Source organism: Podarcis pityusensis, assembly GCF_964106645.2.
Source record: "Podarcis pityusensis genome assembly, chromosome: 1".
In the NCBI taxonomy this organism is placed as follows: Eukaryota; Metazoa; Chordata; class Lepidosauria; order Squamata; family Lacertidae; genus Podarcis; species Podarcis pityusensis.
The window spans coordinates 69000028-69026160 of record NC_138028.1 but is presented as its reverse complement, the minus strand read 5'-3'; the positions used below and the strand labels follow the sequence as shown (position 1 = coordinate 69026160).

General features: G+C 39.7%; 1 protein-coding gene across 1 annotated transcript; it reads left to right on the top strand.

Moving 5' to 3' along the window:
• On the top strand, positions 1–22087 carry CTR9 (CTR9 homolog, Paf1/RNA polymerase II complex component). Its single transcript, XM_081013161.1, has 23 exons — positions 1–260; positions 1652–1769; positions 2859–2948; positions 4769–4917; positions 5369–5476; positions 6076–6183; positions 6280–6516; positions 7645–7734; positions 7833–7961; positions 8105–8288; positions 9394–9482; positions 9895–10080; positions 10463–10550; positions 10656–10804; positions 14258–14374; positions 14497–14642; positions 15873–15944; positions 16613–16748; positions 17725–17868; positions 18640–18794; positions 19201–19297; positions 19917–20029; positions 20866–22087. The coding sequence occupies exons 1-23, from the start codon at positions 123–125 to the stop codon at positions 21320–21322; spliced, it is 3300 nt and encodes a 1099-aa protein (XP_080869287.1). The 5' UTR covers positions 1–122; the 3' UTR covers positions 21323–22087.
• The last annotated feature ends 4046 nt before the right edge of the window (positions 22088–26133 follow it).

Sequence of the window (26133 nt, the reverse complement as noted above, 5' to 3'; positions counted from 1 at the left end):
TCTGTATTTCCTTTTTCTAGCTGGAATATTACAAGCAAGGCAAAACAGAAGATTTTGTGAAACTGTTGGAGGCTGCTCGTATAGATGGAAACCTGGATTATAGAGACCATGAAAAAGATCAGATGACTTGTTTAGATACCTTAGCAGCCTACTATGTACAACAGGCTCGGAAAGAAAAGAATAAAGACAACAAGAAAGAACTCATTACACAAGCTACACTGTTGTACACTATGGCTGATAAAATCATCATGTATGATCAGGTAAGAACAAATAAACTTGGAGTAAAAACATCCTTTTTTGTATGCTTGCTTTGCAACATTATAATGCCAGTAAACTAGTTGGGACGTTGAAGTAACACCCACATCTTGCATATAGGTGGTGTGATAGATAGATGATAGATAGATAGATAGATAGATAGATAGATAGTGTGCTGTTTTCTTAAAGATTGCCTCATCTCAAGAGATAGCAAGTGCAATGGAATGATTTGCTCACAGCTGCTCTAAACAGTCTGGCTTGGGAGATTGAAAGCTGGATAACACATGCAGAACCTTATTCCTAGATGTGGTTTGCTTTCATTTGTGCAACACACATACACCACACTGTATGCTCCAGCTCATTTGCAAGCAGAAAACTTTGAGCTTATGGGTTGCTGCTGTTGCTGGAACACAGCGGATAATTGCTGAAGGGAATGGAGCCACTGTGGTCATTTTACCAGCTGTTTGAATATAACAATAAAATTGGCTTTACCTCTTAATCAAGTATAATACGTTCTTGGCCAAATTTTGCTAGTGCTTTATGGAGTCTCTTCCCCGCCCCCCTTCCGTATTCCTGACCTGTGGAAGTACCAGGAGTATTCATTTTTTTAAAAAAATAAGGCACATAAAACTACTTGGAAGTATACAGCATCCTCTTTGCATGTGAAAGGTTCCAGACTCCATGCTTGGAATAGGATCCTGTTTAAAATCCTGGAGAGCCACTGCCAGTCACTGTTTAGTCTACAGCTGACTGCTGAATTAGGTGAAACAATGGTCTAACTTGTTATAAGGCATTTTCTTACGTTTCTATTATAGTAATAGGGGAATGGGACATCCTAAACAGCAGGGGAAAGGGAGAAAGGGAAGCATGTCAGAAATAAAGACAGTAGTAGCAGTATACTGATAGTTTTCATGAGGATCTTGTAGAGAAATAAGGAGAGAAACTGGACCATGGGGATGTTTGAAATAACTACAAAACTCATATAATTGTGGGTTATTGCATCAGCAGTAAGCCCTAAAATGGGGCAGTTGAGGTGGAAGACTGGAAGCTTTGAATCCATTGGGCAGAATAGAACTGAAGAGTCACTGCTGTGTCTTGAAGCCCTGCCATTTGTACCAGTCAGGGCAGAATGTGAGGCAGTGAATTTGGTCTTCTTTGAATCTGTAGTTTACTAAACATGAATTGCACATCAAGTATTTATTCACAAGGCATGCTGCTATCAGGCAATGTGCAGCAGAGGGGTCTGTATGTATCTTAAGCATCTAGGATGCCCTGCACTAAAATGCTTAATTTGGGGACTTAACTAGTGCTGGAAGAATTCACAATGAGCAATCCTTTGATTCAACTCTTAAAACATTTCTTGAAAGACAATTCACATCTGTATCTTGCTTTCCAGAACCACTTATTGGGAAGAGCTTGTTTCTGTCTTCTGGAGGGTGATAAAATGGATCAAGCTGATGCACAGTTTCATTTTGTTCTCAACCAGTCTCCAAATAATATTCCAGCCCTTCTCGGTGAGATGTGAAATATCTTTTTGGATGCTTTCCCTTCACACAACTTCTGTCCGGTTTTTAACCAGTAAAACTTTAGGCTCAATATACCTTTAGAAACCACTGCTTTTCCTTTTACCCTTGATCAGTTTCAAAGGCCATAAAAATAGCTGCCTCCTCTTCATATAAAACTGCCTTACACTGCAGGCTTGTCAGTCCATTTGAGCACCTTAGAGAAGAGTTATGAGACTACCTAATTTGGCAGGCAACAGGACTCAAGAGTTAAGTTCAGTGCTTGAATTACAAGGTAGGAAGAGAGAGCCAGATTCACCTTTTTTAATGACTTCTTTAGGTACACATGGGGGTATGATTTGGCTAAAAGCGGGAGAAATCACATGCTTGTGGATTTTGTTGAGTTCCCCTCGACCGCTTCCCCAATAACATGAGTATTTAATCCCCAGTAACATGAGTATTAAACTAAGGTAAAAGAAAATTTGGTGACATTTTATTTGCTAATGTGAAGAGTGCTTAAACCTTGGGAGGGGTTGGCTGTTGTTAGATATTTGTGTGTGTTCATTAAAGTGTTCTTTGAATGAATATGTTGCTATCCTGTATGTGCTGTAGCAGTTATCATGTTCATGAGATTTGTATAGATGTTATGAAAACAGCCATGCACACCTGAAATCTGCGATACTCTATCTTGGAGTATATTTCTAGATAGTATGGGGGTAGGAATGAATATACAAAACACAGTCAAATTTGGCATAAACTGTATATTTGAAGACAGAGATTTGTCTCTGTCGCTTTTGGAAACGAACTACTAATCATTCATACCAGTTTTGTCATACTGAATTTTGCACTATTATATTACGCTTCAGTTTTACTTGAGGCTTACATCCACTGAAATCAAATGAGTATATTTACAATTAAATGTGCTTTGGATCACACCCACTACACTGGGGATACTTGCCACTTGAGTGGTTTCTTTTATAATTGTGACCTATTATGCATATGTACTTGTAGCTGGTAAAACAATGAACTGCTATTGATTTGTTGTGGTTGTTATTCAACTTGTGTAGATATTTCTCAGCTTTTATTGCTCCTGTCTAATAGGTAAGGCATGCATCTCATTCAACAAGAAAGACTATAGAGGGGCCCTTGCCTACTACAAAAAGGCACTGCGCACTAACCCAGGTTGTCCAGGTAAGGAACAGAAAAGCTTCATTTTAATTAAAGACATTGTTTGGTTCATTGGGACCAAAAATAGTGTCCCTAAATTCAGGTAGTTTGAATACTAACATGATTTTTAAGCTTTGACATTTGTCTTTTGTCTTACATATTAAGGAGGACAGTCGTTGTCATATCTGACCTTGGGTCTTGCCAATGCCACTTAAAACGCAATAGAGTATTTTAATTAACTGTGGATTAATCCAGTTGAAGTCAAAATAAAATGAATGTGGTGCCTTTTTGTTGGACCTCTGCTGCTGAGAGAGTATAAACTTTGGAGATAAATGCATTAGTCAAGTACAGCAGAAAGCAAGTGCAAGCATAAGAAGCTACATTATTGCATTGCTCTGTCTGAGTCAATGAGGTCTGTTACTGACAGTAATTCTCTAGTCAGTGGTCTTTCCAATATTTGCTACCCAAGATATTTTCAGTGGAGTGCCAAGATCAATATCCTGGGGTTTTAAAACATGAGAATGACCATGTTGGATCAGACCAAAATTCATTCTAGCTTACCTAGATGCATTTCAAGGTAATAGCATCTCTCCCCAACCCCACGCCACTCACCAGCAACTGGTATTCACTGGAATACTGCCACTGAGCTTTGATGTCCAATAGAGAGATTATCACTAGTAGCCAGTGACAGACCTATTCTTTTATGACCTTTCATACACAGAACATATGCTCAGCCACTGAGCTATGGCCTCTTACCTTCTTTCAGAATACATTATTTCTGCCTCATGGGAGAGTTCCTGGATCTATAGTTTTCCAAAAACAAATTTGACAAGGGGTGGAGGTGGACTGGGGAAGCTAGGATTTTTTCTTTGGCTCAAATATTATTTCAAGCTGTAAAATAACTTTATGCCTTGTGGAGCTCACTCATTTTGAGGCATGCTTTCTAAGCCCTGAACCTCAGTTCCAAGGCTGAGTTCAGAATTTTGCTGGCATATTAATCTGTAACATTTATTAAAAATTTTAAGAATTCTTGTTAAAAGTTGTGTGTTCTCTAGAAAAGCTTGCCTACAGAGTGAGATAATATCCTCTTCTTACTCTTTGTTCTTGTTATTTGTGTTGCTGCTGTAATTTGAAGCCAGTAGTAGACCCCTAATTTTCTAATCCTTCTTAAAAAAATTAAAAAGTTATTCATGCAACCAAGAATTGGTGTACATTTGGACACATGAGGGGTAAATATGTGAAGGAGTGGGGGGCATGCAAACAAGCCACTTGAGGACTCCTCTCTCACCATTTTGTGCATTAGTTTCCCAAATGCAGTTAGAATGTGAGGGAGAGCAAGGACAAGCACACTATCTCTGCCTTCTCTCTTGAGTCACAGTGCCTTTTTCTGCCGTCCTCCATTCTTTGGAAGGCAAGCATCTGCAGCACGAAGCCTTCTGTATTTATGTGGTCTCCCCATGCAATTTAGAACTCTAATCATGCAGCCGACATAAGTACAGCAGGCTCCCCTCTGCAGACACTTGCTCTCCAACACAGGAGGGCACTGGAGATGGGCACACAAGTTGGAGCTAGCACACTTGTCTCCATCTTTCTTCTCCTTGCATGATGGGCATCATGCCTGAAGAGAGCTCAGGATAAGTACAAACCTTTACTTATTAGTTAGAAAGTCTGTGGGCAGGAACTGTTGCAAATTATTGCTATCATAAAGTGCCAAGTAGAGATTTAAGGGCTCTAGAAACAGTAAATTATGAACCTACGTTTCTTAAAAGGCAATCGAGGTGTGAATGGTTATGTTCTAATATATGTTGTTGTTTTTTCTGTCCCCACCCCCACCCCAAAACTAGCTGAGGTTCGGCTAGGCATGGGCCATTGCTTTGTAAAACTGAACAAGCTGGAGAAAGCTCGCCTTGCATTCAGCCGGGCACTGGAACTCAATTCCAAATGTGTTGGGGCTTTAGTTGGATTGGCTGTTCTGGAACTCAATAATAAAGAGGTGGGTTTGATCTAAAACGCTAATATCAGAATATGTTTCATTGAATGTCGAGTTAACAAAGACTTCTGTGCAGACATGAAAATTAACGGCAGTTGAAATAAAAACCTCACTGTTCCCCATTTTAATGAATGCATATTTCATTTTCTCTAATTTTGAGAAATAAAATAAGCTGTAAAGACAGTAATTAAAATAGAGCTGGTTTAAATATGAATCATTAGCCATTGACCAGTGACAGGATTTTTTTTACACTAGGATCTTGGATCAAAAACATGACCTTCTGAATGTATTGGGCAAAAGTTTTCAGCAGATACGTAGTCTACTGCATTGTTTGCCTGTTATGTGACCCATCCATTTTAAAAGAATGGCTTTGGAAATGGTATAGTAAAGGAATAGCTGAAAAGCTAATTAAGTTTTAAGCATAAATAAAAATTTATGTTAATGTTGCTTTCAGGCGGATTCCATAAAGAATGGCGTCCAGCTGCTTTCTAGAGCATACACAATTGATCCTAGTAACCCTATGGTGCTGAACCACTTGGCTAATCACTTCTTCTTCAAAAAGGTAAGAGAACTTGTGGATGTTTTGAGTTGCTGGTTGAAAGTCTTTAGGCTGTTTCATAACTGATCAGGCTTTCTATTTCAATATTCTTTATAACACTCATGGTAACACAGTAAATTTGAATCTCAGAATAATGTTTTTAACTAAAGACGAAGAACCAGGCTTCAGTGTTATTGTTGTTTTAAAATAATACGTTGGCCAGGATTGCCTAAAGTTATTTCTTATTTTGTGATTATTGTTATTAAATATAATATATATTTAATATATTATATACATACACCCTTTCATTCTAGTTGAGATTGGTTCACACTAGTTGCAGTGCTTGTTGAAGTTTATAAGCACACATTCCTCAGGCTTCTCTATATCACATTCACATGGAGAAAGTAATGTATAAGCCAGAAGTAGATAGATATTTTGGTTATATATAATTGCTTCAGTTTCCAGGGTTGCGTCCTCCAAATGCTTGAGGATTTTAGTATATAAGAACCATGTGTGATATTTAAAACATTGGAAGATCAGGTTTCTAGGTACTAAATGTTCCAGGCCATGATTTTGAATACCATAAGAAAATGATTATGCAAATTGTTTTTTTTTTTCTACAGGACTATGGCAAAGTCCAGCACTTAGCTCTTCATGCTTTCCATAATACAGAAGTTGAAGCAATGCAGGCTGAGAGTTGCTACCAGTTAGCCAGGTCTTTCCATGTTCAGGTACTTGGAAAGCCTCTTTCTACACTGCATTCTTATTTTTTAAATAGATTTCCATGTGCACCATATAAACTACTTCTTTTTCCTCCCCTGCATTAGGAAGATTATGATCAGGCTTTCCAGTACTACTACCAAGCTACACAGTTTGCTTCCTCTTCTTTTGTGCTACCGTTTTTTGGACTTGGTCAAATGTATATTTATAGAGGAGACAAGGAAAATGCATCACAGTGTTTTGAAAAAGTTTTGAAGGCCTACCCTAACAATTATGAGACTATGAAAATTCTTGGATCTCTCTATGCTGCTTCAGAAGATCAAGACAAACGAGATACTGCGAAGGTACATCTGGCAGCAAACCTCTTAGACTTAAGCTGTAATTCATACTCTCTTACCTAGGAGTAAGCCTTATTGAACTCAATGGGACAGAACTGAGTACACAACTGTAGAGTATGTTATGCCTGTTTTCCCCGTAACGCTAACCCTATAGCTTAGTGCAAATATGCATGTTCTAGTAAACAAAGAACAAACTGTCAGAAAAACCACGTTTGGACGTAATGCTAAGCCAAACTATGGCTTAGCCCTGGATAGCCCAGAAGCAACAGGACGGAGGTGGGTGAGCTGTAGCACTGTGGGTGAGGTCCTTGCACCGGGAGCCCATATGTTTGGCTTAGCATTGCATCTGAAACAGGTCTTAGTGTTGTGCTATCTGGAGATTTTTTTTTCTTCAACAGTGGGTAGAATTGTGGGATATTTTGAACCCTCTGAAAAACAAAATCTATGGTTGGTCTCTGATTAGACAGACATATGTGGTACACCTGAGTAACAGAGAATTTCTCCTCTTTTCAATACAACAAAAAACACCAGAAGCTTGGATAAATGAACTTACTGATGTGTGAACTGTTTTCATGCAATATGTATATTCATAAGTGAAAGCAGCACTTCTTTCCAGTTCAAATACCCACCATCTACTTCGAGTTCTGTGGTTCATCTATTCTAACGTTTTAGGCATTAGTAACACAATGTTCATTGTGATGCAGGCTGATTTCACTGAATTGACAGAGATTTATTTTTAATGGCTCTAGTTGAGTGGTATACATCAGTAAAGTATTGCCTTTATCAAGGAAAAGCAAGAACATGGAGGACCTTTGTTCCACAGATTAGGAAATTTCAAACTGTGCAGATGCAGTCCCAGAACGCCATAGTAAGACGCTGTATATTGAAAATTGTTAATCTGGCAGACTTTCATTCTCATGTTTAATAGTTGGGTCAGTTTAACAAGATTTTTTTTATTATGGTAGTTAATGTCTGTACATCTGGAGTTTATTAACTTTATTGAAATGCCTCTGACCTAGTCAAGAATCCTATTTTTGGCATTAAAAAGTGTAAAATAAATGGTAGCTTTATTATGCTGTGTCTTCTGGCAATTTAAGAGTGTACACATACATAAATAACCTTTGTATTTTATAGGGTCATTTGAAGAAGGTGACAGAACAGTACCCAGATGATGTAGAAGCCTGGATTGAGCTAGCCCAAATCCTAGAGCAGACAGATATACAGGTATGGAGAAGATGCATAAAGTGCACTTTTGTTTTTAAGCCGAGCAGTGATGCATAGAACTAAACCTGGGCACTTTTCTCCATCTCTAAATTTGACAGGGTGCTCTTTCTGCTTATGGTACGGCAACACGAATCCTTCAGGAGAAAGTTCAAGCTGATGTCCCTCCAGAGATCTTGAATAATGTGGGTGCTCTCCACTTTAGACTTGGAAACTTAGGAGAAGCAAAGGTGTGGAACTCATTGTTGTTATTATTATTATTATTATTATTACTACTACTACTACGTACTACTTTGCAGCATGCTTATAACTTGTGCTATGTGTATACTCAGAATATATACTACTTTGTTCCCTTTCCCCTGTTTATCCTTAGAAATATTTCTTGGCATCTCTTGACCGTGCTAAAGCAGAAGCTGAACATGATGAGCATTACTACAATGCTATCTCAGTGACTACATCCTACAACCTTGCCAGATTATATGAAGCAATGTGTGAATTCCATGAAGCAGAGAAATTGTACAAAAACATCCTAAGGGAACATCCTAACTATGTTGACTGTAAGAAATCTTGTCGAAATTTTCAGTTGTATTTGAAGTATGCCATTCATTCATGTTTGTCCTCATAAATGTAACTGTTCATTCACTGATGCTTTCTTTTGTGTAAACCATTGTGGCCAAACTGCAAGCAGAATGTACCTTCCTGGTCAAAAGTATTTTTTCCACTAACTTGTTCCTACAAATCTGATGTCCTTAAATACTGTCAGTATTTTATTAATTTAGAAGTCTAAACCGCTTAATTTTTCCTCACTTTCGATGTGTGTGTAAATAGCAAATAGGAGAATCTCCTATAAAAGCCTCTGTAAATACAAATAACCAAAAAAGTTTATAAAGCTCATCATGATACTGACATTGTGTGTACAGTGGTACCTCGCAAGACAAAAAACTCGCTAGACGAAAGGGTTTTTTGTTTTTTGAGCTGCTTCGCAAGACGATTTTCCCTATGGGCTTGCTTCGCAAGACGGAAACGTCTTGCAAGTTTGTTTCCTTTTTCTTAACACCGTTAATACATTCGCAACTTGACTTCGAGGAGCAACTCATTTGTGTGGTAGTGTGTGTGGCCTTTTTTGAGGTTTTTAAAGACTTTGGTGATTTTTGAAGCTTTTCCAAAACTTTCCCGACACCGTGCTTCGCAAGACGAAAAAAATCGCAAGACGACAAAACTCGCGGAACGAATTAATTTCGTCTTGCAAAGTACCACTGTATATATAAAAGATATAGATGGAGTACATTGTGCAAGTTACCTTGAAACAGAGCAGCCTTCTTTGTTATGTCAGTTCAGTTCAGTACCGTGGGAGACATTGCAACTATAAGTGGCAGGTTCTGCATTGTTCCCATATATTTTAAGGATCATGTGAAAGGGATTAGTGTTGCCCCCACCAAGCCCCTTTTTCTATGGTCAATTCAGAGAGACAAAACTTTTTTTAATTATACATCTGGCAATCAGTGGCTGTTCATTGCACAGTTAACGCTGACCCAATCTACTGCTGTCTTAAGCCGGTGTGGCATCAGTACATCTAAATGCTTGCTGCAGCTGAGATGCCTCATCTTTAATGACTTCCAGAACTGGGCTTTTGATTATTAAATTTTATTTTTTGGTATTCAGGCTATCTGCGCTTAGGAGCAATGGCTAGAGATAAAGGAAACTTTTATGAAGCTTCTGACTGGTTTAAAGAAGCACTTCAAATCAATCAGGTTAGTAAGAATTTGTAAACTATCAACTAGCTTACAGGCTGCAAATAAACATTCTCTGTGAAGAATGCAGAGAACATTTTCCTGTGTCCCACATAGATCAGCTATTCAGCCTTCATTCTGTGCTAGAAATGGCATTTTGATAATGTATCTTTATTATGACTAGCTGGGGTACACAGGGAAAAATTCTTGGCAGCTGCTTTTGAGCATTACTTCCAACGCTTGACCAGAATGGAAGAGAAGTAAACTGTTTAGGGGGGGGGGGAATCAAATAGCTGAACTTAGTAAAGACTTTTTATTATTATAATTCTCTTCTGCACTGTTACAGTTACTCTAAACTTTGGGGATTGAAGGAAAATTAGAAATATTCATTGTAAACTGGTGAGAACTTAGCATATTGGGGTGTCTGTTTCAGGACCATCCAGATGCTTGGTCCTTGATTGGCAATCTTCACTTGGCCAAACAAGAGTGGGGTCCAGGACAGAAGAAATTTGAAAGAATATTGAAGCAGCCATCGACTCAGAATGACACTTACTCTATGCTGGCTCTTGGCAATGTGTGGTTGCAGACTCTGCACCAGCCCACCAGGGACAGAGAGAAGGTAAATGCTGCACATGTTCAGACTCCATGCCTGTGACCTGTTCAGTGATTGAGCATTATTTGCACCATAGACCAAGTGAGGTCCGGGGAGCCATTTTTACCATCTGTGCTGACTTTGCAGTAGGTTTGAACAGCAACAACAGGGAGCAGAGTTTTTACGGTGATTGCGACCATGAATATCTTCCTTTGCTATCTTAATGGGGCTAAAAGATCTCTCTCCTTCAAAAGGTTTTTGGTTGACTGAACTTTCTGAGGATGTTAGGTGCTTATATTGTGGTGGCTTTAGTGTATTGTCAACATTTGATGGTTTGAGAAAGCGGTGTTGAAATATTTAAATTGCAAATAACCCACTTTAACAAGATTTCATGTCATCATCTTTGTAGGAAAAGCGTCATCAAGATCGTGCACTAGCCATCTACAAACAAGTACTCAGGAATGACTCCAAAAACTTGTATGCTGCTAATGGCATAGGTGATTATTGTGTTTGGATTCCTTGTCTGAATTTTCTTCTGAGCTTTCTGCTGTGTTTCAGGTAGTCCATACATCTGAAATTGTCCTTGGGCTTTTGTTTTTTAGGAGCTGTACTGGCACACAAAGGATATTTCCGTGAGGCTCGTGATGTTTTTGCCCAAGTGAGAGAGGCAACAGCAGATATCAGTGATGTGTGGCTCAATCTGGCACACATTTATGTGGAACAGAAGCAATACATCAGTGCTGTACAGATGGTAATTCTTAAAAAATAGTCTGTTTTTTTTTTAACTGTAAAACTAAGAAACTATTTTTCATGGGAATGATTCCCTTTTTTTAGAAAAAAAAAGCTTTAGTATGGTAGCCCACTATTAAATAACTAAAATTTAGGGAGAATTTTTCTTGTTTTGGAGGGGGCAATAAGATCAAGAACTTGTTTTTCCCAGAATTGCCATAAAATATCTTCTTAAATACGATCTTCATAAAATCAATAAGGAGCCATCTCTGTTAAACCTAAGCTACAAATATGAATCACCAGATGAAACATCTCTTTAATTTAAAAAAAAATAATGGATGGAAGGTTTGTGAGAGAACACTTATTTTAAAAAAAACTGCAAAGAAGTTAACATGTTTGCTGTTCCTGTAGAAACCTTAGAGTAAACATCCTGAACAAAACTTACACAGTATTGGCAAAACAATGTTTGCCCACCTCTCACTTAAGCATCATTCTCTGTGTTAGATATTTGTAGTACAGCTGAAATGCTAGTTAGAGGTATTTGATTTGACTATGGTAAATTGTTAGGCAGAAATTGTTGCCAGACATTATATACTTTTTTTTTTACTACTAACAGACAAATTTATCTTTTCTTTTAACTTGCTATTCTTTTCCTTTATTGACCTTTCCACCACATGTTAAGAGGACCTTGTAGCTGAAAGCATGAGGATGGGAACAAACTTCACCAAAGAAGTGTGGTGTTCAAACTACCACCTGGTGTAGAAAATGCCATGAAAACATAGTGGGCAAACGAGCCTAAGCTGCCTGTACAGGCTTAGGGAATGTATTAGAGGCTCTGTATCAAGCCTTAAGCAGACAAACTTCCAAGTTCCTAGTATTGCCAATGTCATTGCACTAAAAAGGCATGAAATGTTGAGCTAGTAACATCTGTGTTCTTGAATTTATTACGTAAGCAGGAGATATGAAGGGGGGTCAAAATAAAAGCAGCTGGGGTGTTGGAGAAATGTTTTTCTGCCGCTCTTAAAAACATGTCAAGTGACTTGGAACAGTTCCATGAAATTAACACCAATATAAGTTGGTATGTTCAAAAAGCAGTGAGGAATAATCCAGCTGAATAATTGCGCAAGAAAGAAAACCAGTAATGTGCTATCCACAAATATGGGAGAGTATTTCAGCATTTGCAGTCAAGAAACTTAGCACAATAGGAGTTTTGATAGTAGTGAGAAACCTATACTTCACTCACCTTACCAATAGCTTTATCTTCAGAATGGTGTATTTCTTTATCTCTACTCTTGCATAATGTGTGTTTAAATCATTACAGAATTGTATTATTTGCATTGGAAAACCTACTTATTGGCAATATAATCTTAATTTGAACTGAGTTGGAATAGTAGTATTCTAAATCTCTGCAGGGTACAAGGTGAATGGTTCCCCTTTGTTTTCATATAGTCTAGTTAATGTGATTTTCAGACAGTGTTCTTCAAGGAAGATGAACAAAGGCAGACAAGCTTTCCTGAGAAGCAAGACTCTCCAGCAGATCATCCCCTGCAGTGCACAGTTGCAAGGAAGTGTTGGCCTGCACTTCTCCCTAGTTTGCATAGGGCAGGCCCAAGGGGTCTGGACCGCAGCCCGGGTGACATGAGCATACCATAAAACACAACCCAGAGTCCTCTGCTATATGCAGGGATTCTTTCACAAATTTGTAGGATTTCCTCAGACTAGCTGAGAGAAAAATGCTCCTGGATATGGAGTCTGAAAAACACTGGACTAGATAGCTCAGTTGGTTAGAGCATGGTGCTGATAATGCCAAGGTTGTAGGAAAGGCAGTTTGGCCCTGACGCTATAGCAGCATCGGAAATACCCATGCTGCTACAAGATTTAATCTCTGCAACAGAAACAAAAAACTCTACACTTGCACTATATAAAACCCTGCTCAACAGGAAGAAATATGATTTAGAATATGATAGACAAAAATGGAGTGAAGAGTTAGGGGTACATATAACAAATGATATATGGGAGTCAAGTATAAAATCAACAGAAATAGCCTCTATGGATCTAAGACTAAGACTTATTCAACAGAAAATAATATTCAGAGTCCAGGGGACTCCAGCAAAACTATACCAGAAGAAAATAGCAACTGTTGGAGATATGGGAGTAAAAATGAGAATTTAGTACATACGATGATTAACTGCCCGATGGTAAGATCATTTTGGTGCGAGGTGAGGATATTTATAGCAAGAGTAATAAAAAAAAATTGTTATTTAGGGGAATTGAATTTAATTCTAAATTATATTCCAGAAACGGAGATTTCAAGGGGTAAAAAAAAATATGGATGTACTGTACTATAATAGAAGCAAAAAATCTTGTTTTGATGAATTGGAAGAGCCGCAAAAAGATTCCATTGAGCACATGGATTGAGAATATGGACAGATTAGCTGCATACAAACAAATTGCATGTTGATGCAAAATAAGAATGGATAAATATGAAGAAATCTGGAACGAATATTTAAGCGATAAGGCAGCTGGTGGTGGGAAGTAGGAGGAGAGAGAGGTGGGAAAATATTGTTTAAAAAGGTATAGTCATAGGTATATCAGTGTATTCAAATCTGAATTGTCAAATTGTGTTGTTGTTATGGTTTTTGTTGTATGTGTCTTTTGCGGTTGTTGTTTGTATCGAAAAAATGATTAAATAAATGTTAAAAAAAGGTTGTATGTTTGAGCAACTGCATATCCCCACATTGCAGGGGGTTGGACTAGATGATCCTCAGGGTCCCTTCCAACTCTATGATTCTACGCTCTACATTCTGTAAAAATACACACACTCTCACAACTATAAATCACTCCTTAGTGAAATGGGTGTTGACTGCAGGTGCAGCATTGGATACAACCCATATTTTTTTTCCCTGCCTTGAAACTTGCATAATAAATTTCAGCAGTGACTGTTCAGATGATGTATTCCAAGTAAAGAAGTGGAAACCTCATTTTGCCTGAAGTATCTGAGGCTTCTAGGCTTGAAGTTAGCAACACATTGCATTGTAGTGCTTACTGTCTGGATTCCTGCTATAATGAAGAGCTGCAGACGTCTTAGCAGACACAAACAGTAGACCTCATAACTTATTAGTCATTTAATTAGTTATTGGCAGCAATGAGAGCTTCCTTACTGTGCAGGTTCAGGGTTTTATTTTCAAGGTTGCAATGTGGGAGGAAAAGGTTTTTTAAACAATCCTTCCCATGTGTCTGCTACTTGAAGTTGAGAAAAAGAGTCATGCATATGGAGAAGACATGATTAGCATCCTGTTAAATTTGTTTCTGAGCCCTGTGGAACTCCAAAGGACTTAACCAAGCGAACAAGCTTAGGATTGGGCTGTAAATTCCTGTGAAATCTCTTTAAGCTCTTTATTCAATGTAGCTAAGTGCGACATTTCAGTCAGAATGAGGGTTTAAACATAAAACCATTGAATTTTCTCCCTTGTAGTATGAAAACTGCCTAAGAAAATTCTATAAGCATCAGAACACGGAGGTACTGTTGTATTTGGCTCGAGCTCTCTTCAAATGTGGCAAATTACAAGAATGCAAGCAAACATTGCTGAAGGTAAAAAAAAAAAGCTTCTTACATATATTGCTGCAGTGGATGTATTGTTGCACCAGCTTGTTTGTGTCGGAGGCAAGGCTGGTTCACACCTACTAAATTTAAAGTTTTATTTGAATCTTCAGGCTAGACATGTGGCACCCAGTGATACTGTTCTAATGTTCAATGTGGCCTTGGTGCTGCAGAGGCTGGCTACCTCTGTCCTGAAAGATGAAAAAAGTAACCTGAAGGAAGTACTCAATGCTGTGAAAGAGCTGGAGCTGGCTCACAGGTAAGCAAATCTGCATTTGCTATTTTGGTATCTATTATTGCATTGTGCTGGTGTTTTGTGAAGGTGTCAGAGCAAATGCCAAACACGAGTTATTTCTTTGCACAGCTTTGTAAATGTGTTTAGACTCAGGTAGACCTCTCAGATCCACCAGATGCTGTTTCTTAACTACACTGTTGAATTAATTTTGTTAATTCAGTTTATTTTGTGCTTTTTACACAAAACCCGCTAGAGTGGTTTATGTAATAAAACTTGGAAACACAAAAACATCCAGTCTACAAATACAGATAAAACTCTACAGTATATCCAATATACAGAAAAAGAACAGACTTGAAACTGTCCAATCCAGCAGCAGCAGCTCTCAATAAAATATAAATATACTGAACCTCCCGCTAAGGTCTGTATTAAAAGATGCATCTTCCAGTTTGAAACTGAGCTTCACTATGTAATAACTTCCAAAAATGAATGAATGATACTTACAGAAAGTTGAAAGACTTGCTTCTTGCTTCAATAACCTCCTCCAGTTGCTAATCTCTGGAGCTGCAGCTGGATGGGCAATTAACATGCAGTAGGAGCAGCAGTCATGAAAGTTCCCAAGAGAACCTAGAAAGCACTGGGAGCTAGAAGGTGAAGGATAGGCTTTCAGACATCCAGCTGCCGTGACCTTCAAAGGCTGCTGTATTTCTTGGCACACGAGGACAATTTTTAGACACCAGGGCACTCCAAACAGAAGTAACCTATGACTTGGGACTAGGTAGCTATATTGCTTCTATGCTGGAAGCTTGTTTAAAAGATGCAAGCTTCTAGTTATACTTCATGCTTCACTGTATATATGCAGGCAATTGTTTTTTCTCATAGTGTTACAGTGCTTTTTGCAATATTTACGGGTGTGAGCATGATTACCTGTGCCAAATAACCTGCCTCCTCTCTCAGTCTCATTTGCTTGAGATTTCCATTAAACAGTTGTTTGACAGGTTCTGCAACATCTCCAAGACTTTCCCTGAGCATCTGTGAGAATGATTCAGTCCTTCACAAAAAGGGTACACCATGCAATCCAAATCCATTAATAGCTGTATGGATTTTTCTGTTGACTTTATACTGAGAAGTGAGATGCATCCAAAGTAGTTTGGGAATATTTTTCAGTTGGAAGTTGGAAAAATACATGTGAAGAAAGTTCTAGGATGCAACTGAAGTGTTTAAAATTTGATTCTTAACTTACTGTTTTACATTCAGATACTTCAGTTACTTGAGCAAAGTGGGAGATAAAATGAGATTTGATTTGGCACTTGCTGCAACTGAAGCCAGGTAAGAAATGTGTGTTGTGTACTTCACATAACTGATGCCTACAGAAGCTAAATGTATTATGTGAATTTGCATAACATAACTTGTAGGATTTGGGCTACTTTAATACCAGAGTTTGAAAGCAAACTACATATAACCATAGCATGATTCCATGTTCCAGTGGGGTGCTAATTCAGGTCTCACATATCTCCTGAACAGGAAGCTGACAGTGATCAGTCCTCCGTTGGTTAGCTAGGAACTGGCAGATGTGGACATGCAACACTGGTTGTGTTCACATGTCACAATAAGCCATAGTTTAATGTTTAACAATGGTTTGAAGTGAATGAGCAGGATGCTGGTGCATGTTGCTCAGAAGTCCCTGCTTTGCTTCTGCCCTGCTCTTGCCCTCATCTCAAGCAACAAATTGCAAGCCTCATCTTGTCGTCTGAACTTAGGTCAATGATTTGTTTCTCTGCATACAAATTATGAGCATAAGTTTTGATCATGGACTGTTTGGGGGAACTTGCTGCATAGACAGTTTTTCCTTATACTGTGTTCTTGTTGTTTAACCAAGTAATCACTTGCAGTTTTTTAGCTATACTCTGTATTTCTGTCTTGGCCATTGGCATGGAACACACTCTTTTAAAAAAGGTTTCTGCTTCTGTCTGCTAATCTGAACTCAAACTTGATAGGCAGTGTTCTGATCTGCTGAGTCAGGCTCAGTATCATGTGGCTCGGGCTCGTAAGCAGGACGAAGAAGAGCGGGAGCTGAGAGCGAAACAAGAGCAAGAAAAAGAACTACTGCGCCAGAAGTTGCTCAAAGAACAGGTACTTCAGTCTTTCTGCTGCTGTAATAGTACATAATACTATCCATTAAGCTGCAGCAAAGTGCAAGATAGGGAGCAAGTGTAAGGCTGCAGGGAGGTGCTTTAAGTTTTTGTGTGGCACTTAGGGGGACTTGCCTGTGTATTACGTTGTATAGGTTTTGCAGCTGAAATAGATATGGAAGGGGGGTGTTGGTTTTGGTAACTAGGAACTGAGTAAGTATTGCACTATGTGCACTGCCACCTATCTGGTGTGGTGTAGTGGTTAGAGTGCTGGACTAGAACCTGGGAGTTCAGGGTTCAAAGTACACCATGAGCCTCACTGAGTGACCTTGGGTCAGTCACCACTTGTCAGCCTTACCTACCAGACAGGGTTGTTTCAGGGATTAATTATGGGGGCAGAGAACCATGGATGCCACCTTGAGCTTCTTGGAGAAAAAGGTGGGTTATAAACAAAATACATAATAAATAGCAGTACAGTCGTACGTTGGAAGTCAAACGGAATCCATTCCGGAAGTCCGTTCAACTTCCAAACGTTTGGAAACTAAAGCGCAGCTTCTGATTGGCTGAAGGAAGCTCCTGCTGCCAATTGGAAACCGCATCGGACATTAGGCTTCGAAAAATTTTTTGAAACCGGAACACTCACTTCCGGGTTTTGATCGTTCAGGAGCCGAAATGTACGAGTACCAAGGCATTCAACAACCAAGGTACAACTATACCTTACTTTTCAGTGCATGAGCAACATGCTATATGCAGTGGGTTTTCATTTTGTTTCACAGCAGATCTTTCAAAGGCAGCTCATGCACTGTCAGGTCTTTGTGTCATGAAGAACCTAAGTGACTCTTCAGCAGTAGTCTGACTTACTAAAAAGAATGAACCTGTTTTAGGTGTCTATTGCTAAATTTGTGTTTTTCATATCTGCATCAGTACTGTAGGTTAAAAAAAACAACATAGTAGCCAGCTTGTCCTCACTCTTCCAGGAAGAAAAACGCCTCAGGGAAATAGAAGAACAAAAGAAACTTTTGGAACAGAGAGCACAATATGTGGAGAAGACCAAGAATATTCTGATGTTCACTGGAGAAGTTGAAGGATCTAAAGAGAAAAAACGTGGTGGAGCTGGCCGGGTACAGAATAAAAGCTTTTGGATTCATCATTCACCCCAAATAGTTGAAATGTGCTGTCAGGCTTTAACTTATTGTAAAATTGACCTGTGGGGTCTGACGAGTACAGTAATGACATCATACTTTACATGGAAAGAACTATGGAGAAATTATGTCAAATTTTAGACACTTAAAGACAAGAGTTGGAAAGTTGTTTAAACTTCGGTTTTACCAGTTTAGAATGTCATGGATTTATTTAGAAGTGCAAAGAGAAGTGGTTTTCTTTTTTAACTTTAAAGGGAATTGACTCTCATAGGCTGATTTACCTTTTCTGTTCCCCTGATAGTCTGTTAACATCCAGCATAAGAATGTATCATTGTTTTCTGTCACTTACCACCACTACTTCCTTTTTAGTACATCAACCAAAAGCTATTTCAGAGTATAACTAATATCCAAATACTCTTCCCATCTTCTTGCATTTTTTCCTTTACTGCAATTGATCATCAGCTTCTTAACATTGTACTCTTCTTCCTTCTCTCTATATTGATTTTTTAAATTCATGGGCCCTTATCTATTTGTCACCCGTCTATTAATTTTGATTATCACGGTTTAATTCTGCTGTTCTTTATTTGTGATACAGCATAGAAATTTCTTAAATAAAAGATCAAATCTAATACAGCTTTAAGTTACATGCACTCTATGTGCATCTAATGTGGCTTCTAAAAGGGTTTTTTTTGGGGGGGGGGTCTTTTCAAGCATCAACTAATAAAGGAAGTGTTTTTGATTTTGTGACAGCGTTCCAAACGAACTGGGGAATTTGATGAATTTGTCAATGATGACAGTGATGAAGATCTCCCAGTGTCTAGAAAGAAAAAGAGGAGAAAGGGTAGCGGTAGCGAACAAGATGGTGAGGAAGAAGAGGGGGAGAGAAAGAAAAAGAAGCGACGAAAGTAAGTAGAAAGAAAGAGCAGAACTCCTTTGGTGGGGATTCAGAGGACTCTAGGGGGACTTTTTATTAGTACAATGGAGCTTCTGAGCTCCCCTCTTCCTTAAGTCCCTCAAACCGCTGCCTGATGCATCACTTCCCAAACTCAAGGAAACTTAGAGAAGCTTTTGATGGGCCACAAGGAGCTTGGGTAGGATGGGGTTGTGGGGGGAGTCGAAACATCTTGGGTGTGTCTTCATTTAAATGCTTTTGTATGCCTAAAGAATGTTTAGATCCCACGGTGTCTAGTATATGCCACAAGGAACAAGAACTAACACACAGGCTTAGTTCACATGATTAGGATACTATAGTTATAAGACTGAATTGAATTGTACTTTGTGTTTATATGTGCCTTGTGTTTTTCTCCAAAGACCCCAAAAGGCAGGTGATGGTACTGATGATGATGAAAATGACAGTGCACCCAGACCTAAAAAACGTCGCCCAGCAAAGACTGAGAAGAAAAAAGCAGTATGTTTTTTTAAAAAGTTAATAAATAAGTAAATCATTAATTGGTGTTTTGGTTTAGCGGAATTGCAGTAATTTGGGATCAAAGGTAACAAGATTAATTATGCTTCTAAGCTTTGGAAATAATTGACCAAACCAGGATTCTGGTTTGACATTCTGTCTTAATTCTGTGGTTTAAACATACCACAGTTACTCATATACAAAACAGAACTGGAAATAGCAGTTATCAACAGAGAATAGAAGTTTCAGACTTCTTTCCTTCATATGCAAGGGATGGAGCACACAAGGCCAGGGCATGTAACAACATGTCTGATTGGTTACCTCTAAATTCAGTCGTAGTCTACTGACATTCTGTATTGTAATTCAGATTTTCTTAAACTTGGTCTTTTTCAATTGCTTTTGTGTGATTGTCTGCCATATAATTAGAAGAGGTAGCTGATACAGCCATCACCCCACAGCCATCTAATACAGGGATCTAGAACCTGTTGCCACCCAGGTGTTTCCAGGCTACAGCTTCCATTATTCCTGAACATTGGCCATATGGCTGGGGCTAATGAAAGTATAATAGTTGAATGTTAGGTTTTCTTTTTAATCTTTTAACACTTTTTTGTTGTTGTTATAGCCAAAGCCAGAACGACTGCCTCCTTCAATGAAGGGTAAAATCAAATCTAAAGCTATCATTTCATCAAGCGAAGACTCATCTGATGAAGATAAGCTCAAGATTGCTGATGATGGGTACATAGTGTTTATGATCCTAGAAATAGTGTTGTTTGACCCTTGTACAAAGTAATCATCATCCTCATCAATGCACTTCTAATTCTGGGAGTGTGGTTTGTTTAGTCTGAGCACACATGAGGAGCCACAGTCCAGATAGGTTTAATTCATGGTAACCTATTAATTGTGGTTTACTGTGATATGCGAATTGGGCCCATTGATGAAGACTCATTAAGTAAATGTGTACATAATGTTGTGATTCCACATCACTATCCTGCGTATGTAAGGTTTTGTACTCTTAACTATTGGTGCATACTTACAGCTTGCAGGCTCCATCTCCTCCTATTTCCTACATGGGTTTGTGGGGTCAAACATACTTTGTGAACCTTTAATTGGGCCACAGTGGCTGTGACTTTGTAGAGAGTGTAGAAAACACAAAAAGGCATTGTAGTTTTCACAGAATTGCATTTCCTGCACATTTCCCAACTTTCATTAAATCAAGGCAAAGCAATCTTTTCATTGCAAAGATCTGTTAGGTGTCGGAAACGTGGCAGAATGATTGCTGACATTTCAGGAGCGTCAGAAGTGACAAGGTGTCCATGGGGCAGGGCTTCAGAACTCTGCATAGCTCCATGCCCCTCTCTGAGATTAATAGATGGCACAGAGTAGCAAAAAGAGGTAGAATAAACTGGAAGAGATTCAGGCTTCATTTGCATGTTGCAGACTTGAACTTGTCACAGGGTTTATATTACTTTGGTGCGGAATTTTGGGGGCTTTTTGAGCACAGCCCTTAGTACAAAGTTTATCGTTTCACTTGGGATGTTTGCCTTACTGCATTGCCTTCTGCTCTTGAACAGGAATGCCAGGAACAGCAACAGTGATTCAGATGATGCTGAGCAACCACGCAACAAACGCGTCATGTCTGACAGTGATTCGGACAATAGCAATAAGTCTGGCAGTGAAGGGGGCAGTCCCAGGCGATCCAGTGCCCGCCCTTCTGATGAAGATTCAGACAGTGATGGGTCAGCAAGAAAGAGGAGGCGATCTGAATCTGAACAGTCTGACAACGAATCTGTGCGCTCAGGGAGAAGTCCGTCTGTGCGCTCGGGGAGAAGTCAGTCTGTGCAGTCAGGGAGAAGCCACTCAGGTGGTTCTGAGAATGAATCTCGCCCAGCTTCTCACAGTGCTGATTCTGACAGAGATTCTGACAGGGCATCTGATCATGGGGGCTCAGGTAACGAGTCCGAGCCAGAGGCATCCAACAATGAAGGATCTGAACGCGGCTCGTACGGCGGATCAGATGACAGTGATTAGATTTCAGTTGCAACCTGTTTTATTAACTGCTTTGTAAATATATTTTGGTTCGAGAGGGTGGGGGGAAGAGGAGGGTATCCATATTTTATATTTGAAAACTGTGATTTAAAAACCTGGACAGCTATGTTTTAGGGAAAATTATATATTAAAAAAAAAAAGCTGAAACATTTCCTATAACATTTTTTCTACTGAACTATACACTTGCCAGGGTTCATCTACAGTATCTACTTGCATTCTGTACTTGGAGGTCAATGTGCTGTATTGGGGGTTAAGAAGCTTACTTTATCAGAGTGCACATAAGAGCTGAAGAAACAAAATACCAAGATAGTTATCCTGCATCCAGATACGTTTGCTTAAGACCTTCTGAAACAAATGGTACTTAAGCAAATTTAACTGAGTGGAAGGCTGTAGCTCATACTGTCTTTCCTAGTCTGATCAAGTGTACTTTTTCAAAACTATATATGTGAAAAGGGATTTTGGTAGAACTCCCATGAATTTCTCAAGTGATATAAAAAATGTTCGGGTTTACAGAGTAGTCCTTCAGGTTATGTAGCTCTTATAAAGTATAGTTTTACGTTTTGTTAAAGTACGTATGTGCTGTAGCAAAATGCCTAAAATTGAACAAAATGTATAAAAATAATGCTATGGAAACATAGATGAATGTCAGATTTGAGACTTGGCAGTTTTTAAAGAAATGATAAATTAAGAGGCCTCCTTGGAGTGAAAAGATCTGTTTATGGCATCTAATAAAAGCTGTTGCTGCCATCTGGTTCAGAGTCTCTTACTACTGTTCTTAATATTGTTTTGTTAGCTCATATTCCAGTACTCTTGAATTGTTGAACTTGGCATAAAAGGTAAAGGTAAAGGTACCCCTGCCCGTACGGGCCAGTCGTGACCGACTCTAGGGTTGTGCGCTCATCTCACTCAAGAGGCCGGGAGCCGGCGCCGTCCGAAGACACTTCCGGGTCACGTGGCCAACGTGACGAAGCTGCACTGCTGAGCCAGCACCAGTGCCGCACATGGAAACGCCGTTTACCTTCCCGCTATAAAGCGGCACCTATTTATCTACTTGCTCTTAGGGGTGCTTTCGAACTGCTAGGTGGGCAGGAGCTGGGACCGAACGACGGGAGCTCACCCCGCCGCGGGGATTCGAACCGCTGACCTTACGATCAGCAAGTCCTAGGCACTGAGGTTTTACCCACAGCGCCACCCTTGGACTTGGCATACTGTATGTTTAATTTATAATTCTCTTTAGAATTCTACAGGCTTGGAAAAGCTATCCTTAAGGTGCATTTCATTACCTGTTCTCACACATCGGGTGTCTAGACAATTTTGGAAGGAACAGTGTCCATGTGAAATCTTTGATCTGTCATTTTTAGGAACCATATCACTTTGCCCTATAATTTTGGGTCAGTACAGAGGATGGAGAAGAATACAACACTTCACCATTGAATTTTCATTCTGAGCATATCTGTTTCATGGGCCCTAGAACAAAGAATATCCATTTGTTGTTGAAGTTCTTTTGCTACCTATTCAAAAAAGCTTTTCTTCATTCCTAAAGTACTAAAGCAATGTTACACTTCATAAATTTGTGTTTCACTAATGTGGGTAGTATTAATGTTTCTGGGAAAAAAAATGCTTTTTATCAAACTGTTTATAGAAAAACTTTAACCTTCCTAAAGAAAACTATGTCCCCTTTAGTGGAATTGCACAGTCTCTACTGAATTTTTTTTAAAGCAAATTTAGAATGAAAATGTTAGAGCCTGCTCCTTATAGCAACTTTCCCCAACCACCTGTCCTCCTAAACTTGGGGAAGGCACCAGGTTGGCTGCTAATAATAATAATAGTAATATTTTTTATTATTTACACCCCACCCATCTGGCTGGGTTTCTCCCACTACCCTGGGCGGCTTACAGTGTGAGAACCTGAAGTGTGTGGTCCCTCCCACCCATGAAATTCACGCAATCTCCCCACCTACATATTGCAAGTCACTTTCACTGCTAAGAAGCTGCTAGCAGAGCTGAGTAACAGCGTGGGAAACTGATCTATTCTATTTCCAAATGTCCAACTCCTATGATTCATGAAATGAATTTCCAGTCCAGTGACAGCAAGGCAAAACATGGGGATGCGATCTGAGTAAATGAGTCAGTCAAGAAGAAGACTGATAAATGCTCAGTTAAAAACAATTGTGATATCATCACTTTGTTCCCTGCCTCACTGAACTGGAATGATTTGGGAGCTGCCCATGGTATGGCCAGTTTGGACATGCTTTGTGTGTGAGTCTATGTGGTAGCTTTCAATAGATCTAATTTGAAGAAGCAAAGGGAAGGAGACACTTCAAGGTGGGGCTACATCATCACATGATCCTACCAAACTCTTTGTGGGGGTCTCTAGGTTCATTGTAAAAAGAGCTGGTAGCAAGCTCAGTCTGTTAACACGGCCAAAATCTATTGCTCATTCTTACTCATTCTTTATCTGCTATATTGGCCTTTAAGGGAGGGGCCTACATATCTGTTTTGCTTATCTTGCTATATTTCCCTAATTACAGTACCTAATAGGTGGAAGTTCCTTGAGTTGGCCTGCAGAGACAACCCAGGAGGGAAATGTGTACCGTTGTTAAAGAGTTACAGAGTTTAGGCTTTATCAAATTAGGGTTTAAGATCTGCATGGAAGGTTATAAATGCCTGGCTTAACCCCCAGGCCCTTGTGCATTTTTTAATTGAATGGTGGTACCGTGATGGAAAAAGCTAATTGGAGTCCAAAACATGTAAAGGGTTGCTAAAGGCTGGTCCGGACTGTTGCAGGTAAGGGCTTACATGGCTTCATCCCGAGTCCCAAATAAATAATCCCTTACATATTGGGGAAAACATGACATGTTGGGGAGGAGGTTTTTAGCCTAGCTTCCCCAACTTGCTAGTCTTCTGTGTGGAGGATTGTGTGTATGTGAAGGAGAATTAAACTCTGTGACCCCAAGTTTACCATCTCAATCAAAACTTCACTAGGGAGGAGCAGAGAAATAGAAGCCATTAGTTTGGTAGGGCAGGGACGCGGGTGGCGCTGTGGGTAAAACCTCAGTGCCTAGGACTTGCCGATCATATGGTCGGCGGTTCGAATCCCCGCGGCAGGGTGAGCTCCCATCGTTCGGTCCCAGCTCCTGCCCACCTAGCAGTTCGAAAGCACCCTTAAGTGCAAGTAGATAAATAGGTACCGCTTTATAGCGGGAAGGTAAACGGCGTTTCTGTGTGCTGCGCTGGTGCTGGCTCGCCAGAGCAGCTTCGTCACGCTGGCCACGTGACCCGGAAGTGTCTTCGGACGGCGCCGGCTCATGGCCTCTAGAGCGAGATGAGCACGCAACCCTAGAGTCGGACACGACTGGCCCGTACGGGCAGGGGTACCTTTACCTTTACCTTTATTTTGGTAGGGCACATTGTATGCACGTGCTAAAAGACCAGGAAGAGTTTTGGCTTTGCTCCAGCCATGATAAAATTTTGCTTCTGAACCACCTCTCGCTGTCATAAAGTTTAATAGTTTATTCCCCCCCCCCATAGAATTTGATCTGGGACAGGGAACCTGTGGCCCTCCAGATGTTCTTGGACTCCAGCTCTCAACACCACCAGCCAGCACGTCCCAAGTGTTAGAAATTATGGGAGTTGGGAGTCTACCAACATCTGGCAGGCCACAGGTTCTCACCCTGACTTACATGGAAGAAACCAACAAGTGGTGTACTTGGGGATGCCAATCAGGCTCAGGGTGTAATATTTTCTCAAGGACTTGTTTCTAAAAGTAAGGACCACTATAAGCTATGGAAAACTTTCAAAAGATACTATATGAGAAAATAGTTTTCCATTTGTTCACGTAGACAGCTTCTGAGTTATCTGTGAGTGCATTCCTTCCTTGAGAAACTTCAAGGTTTTTCAAGTGTTGGATTGCCTAATACCTTGATTATAATCTTGTTGACTTCTCATGTGCTGGAGCTCCATATGAAATGTAGGCACGTCTGATTTCCTGCCAAAAAAGGGGGGAGACAGTTGCTATGCTAGAAACAAATAGAATAATTGCTAGATTTTATGTCGCTTGTCCTTCAATTTTCTATAGATAGCCTGAGGGCCATGCCGAGAAAATGCCAGTGACATATGGTAGATGGCTACTTTTTACAAAAACAGGGCAGAATTACCAGTAGTTATTTTTGTGTGTGTTTTAATGGTTGCTTGTTTCGTTTAATTGTGGCTGCTTTCGCAGGTTGTCAAATGGACCCCATGAGTGGGTCTTCTAAATGTAATAGAGAACAATGTGGAACAAGATGATGGACAAGAGGCAATTTAGCAAGCTTGGCTCAGCTTGCTAAACTCATTCTATAAATACTTGGAGCAAACGTACACACCTGTCTTATAAACCCTACTACTTTTTATATTAGTTGCTGGTTGCCCTCTTATAGCCCTGACCTAGTCAGTTATGTGAGAAGGATTATGTGCCCCACTAAAATGGTGGCATGGAACATATGGCCCTTCATATGTTAATGGACTTCTAACTCACATCAGCCCCAACCAGCAGAGCCAATGATGGTGGTAGATGGAATCCAACAACATCTGGAAGACCACAGATTCCCCATCCCTGCTCTAAATTAGTGTTAGGTTCTGCACAAAACAATGGCTGAGGTCTCTGATTCCTTAAGAAACATTGATAACATGATGGGTTGGATCAGAACAGAGTACGCCCTGTGAAATAAGTTAACTCTCCCATCCAGTCTGAAGATAAAGACTCCCAAGAGCTGCATGATGTGTAAATTGACCACAAGCTTTCATTACTATCAT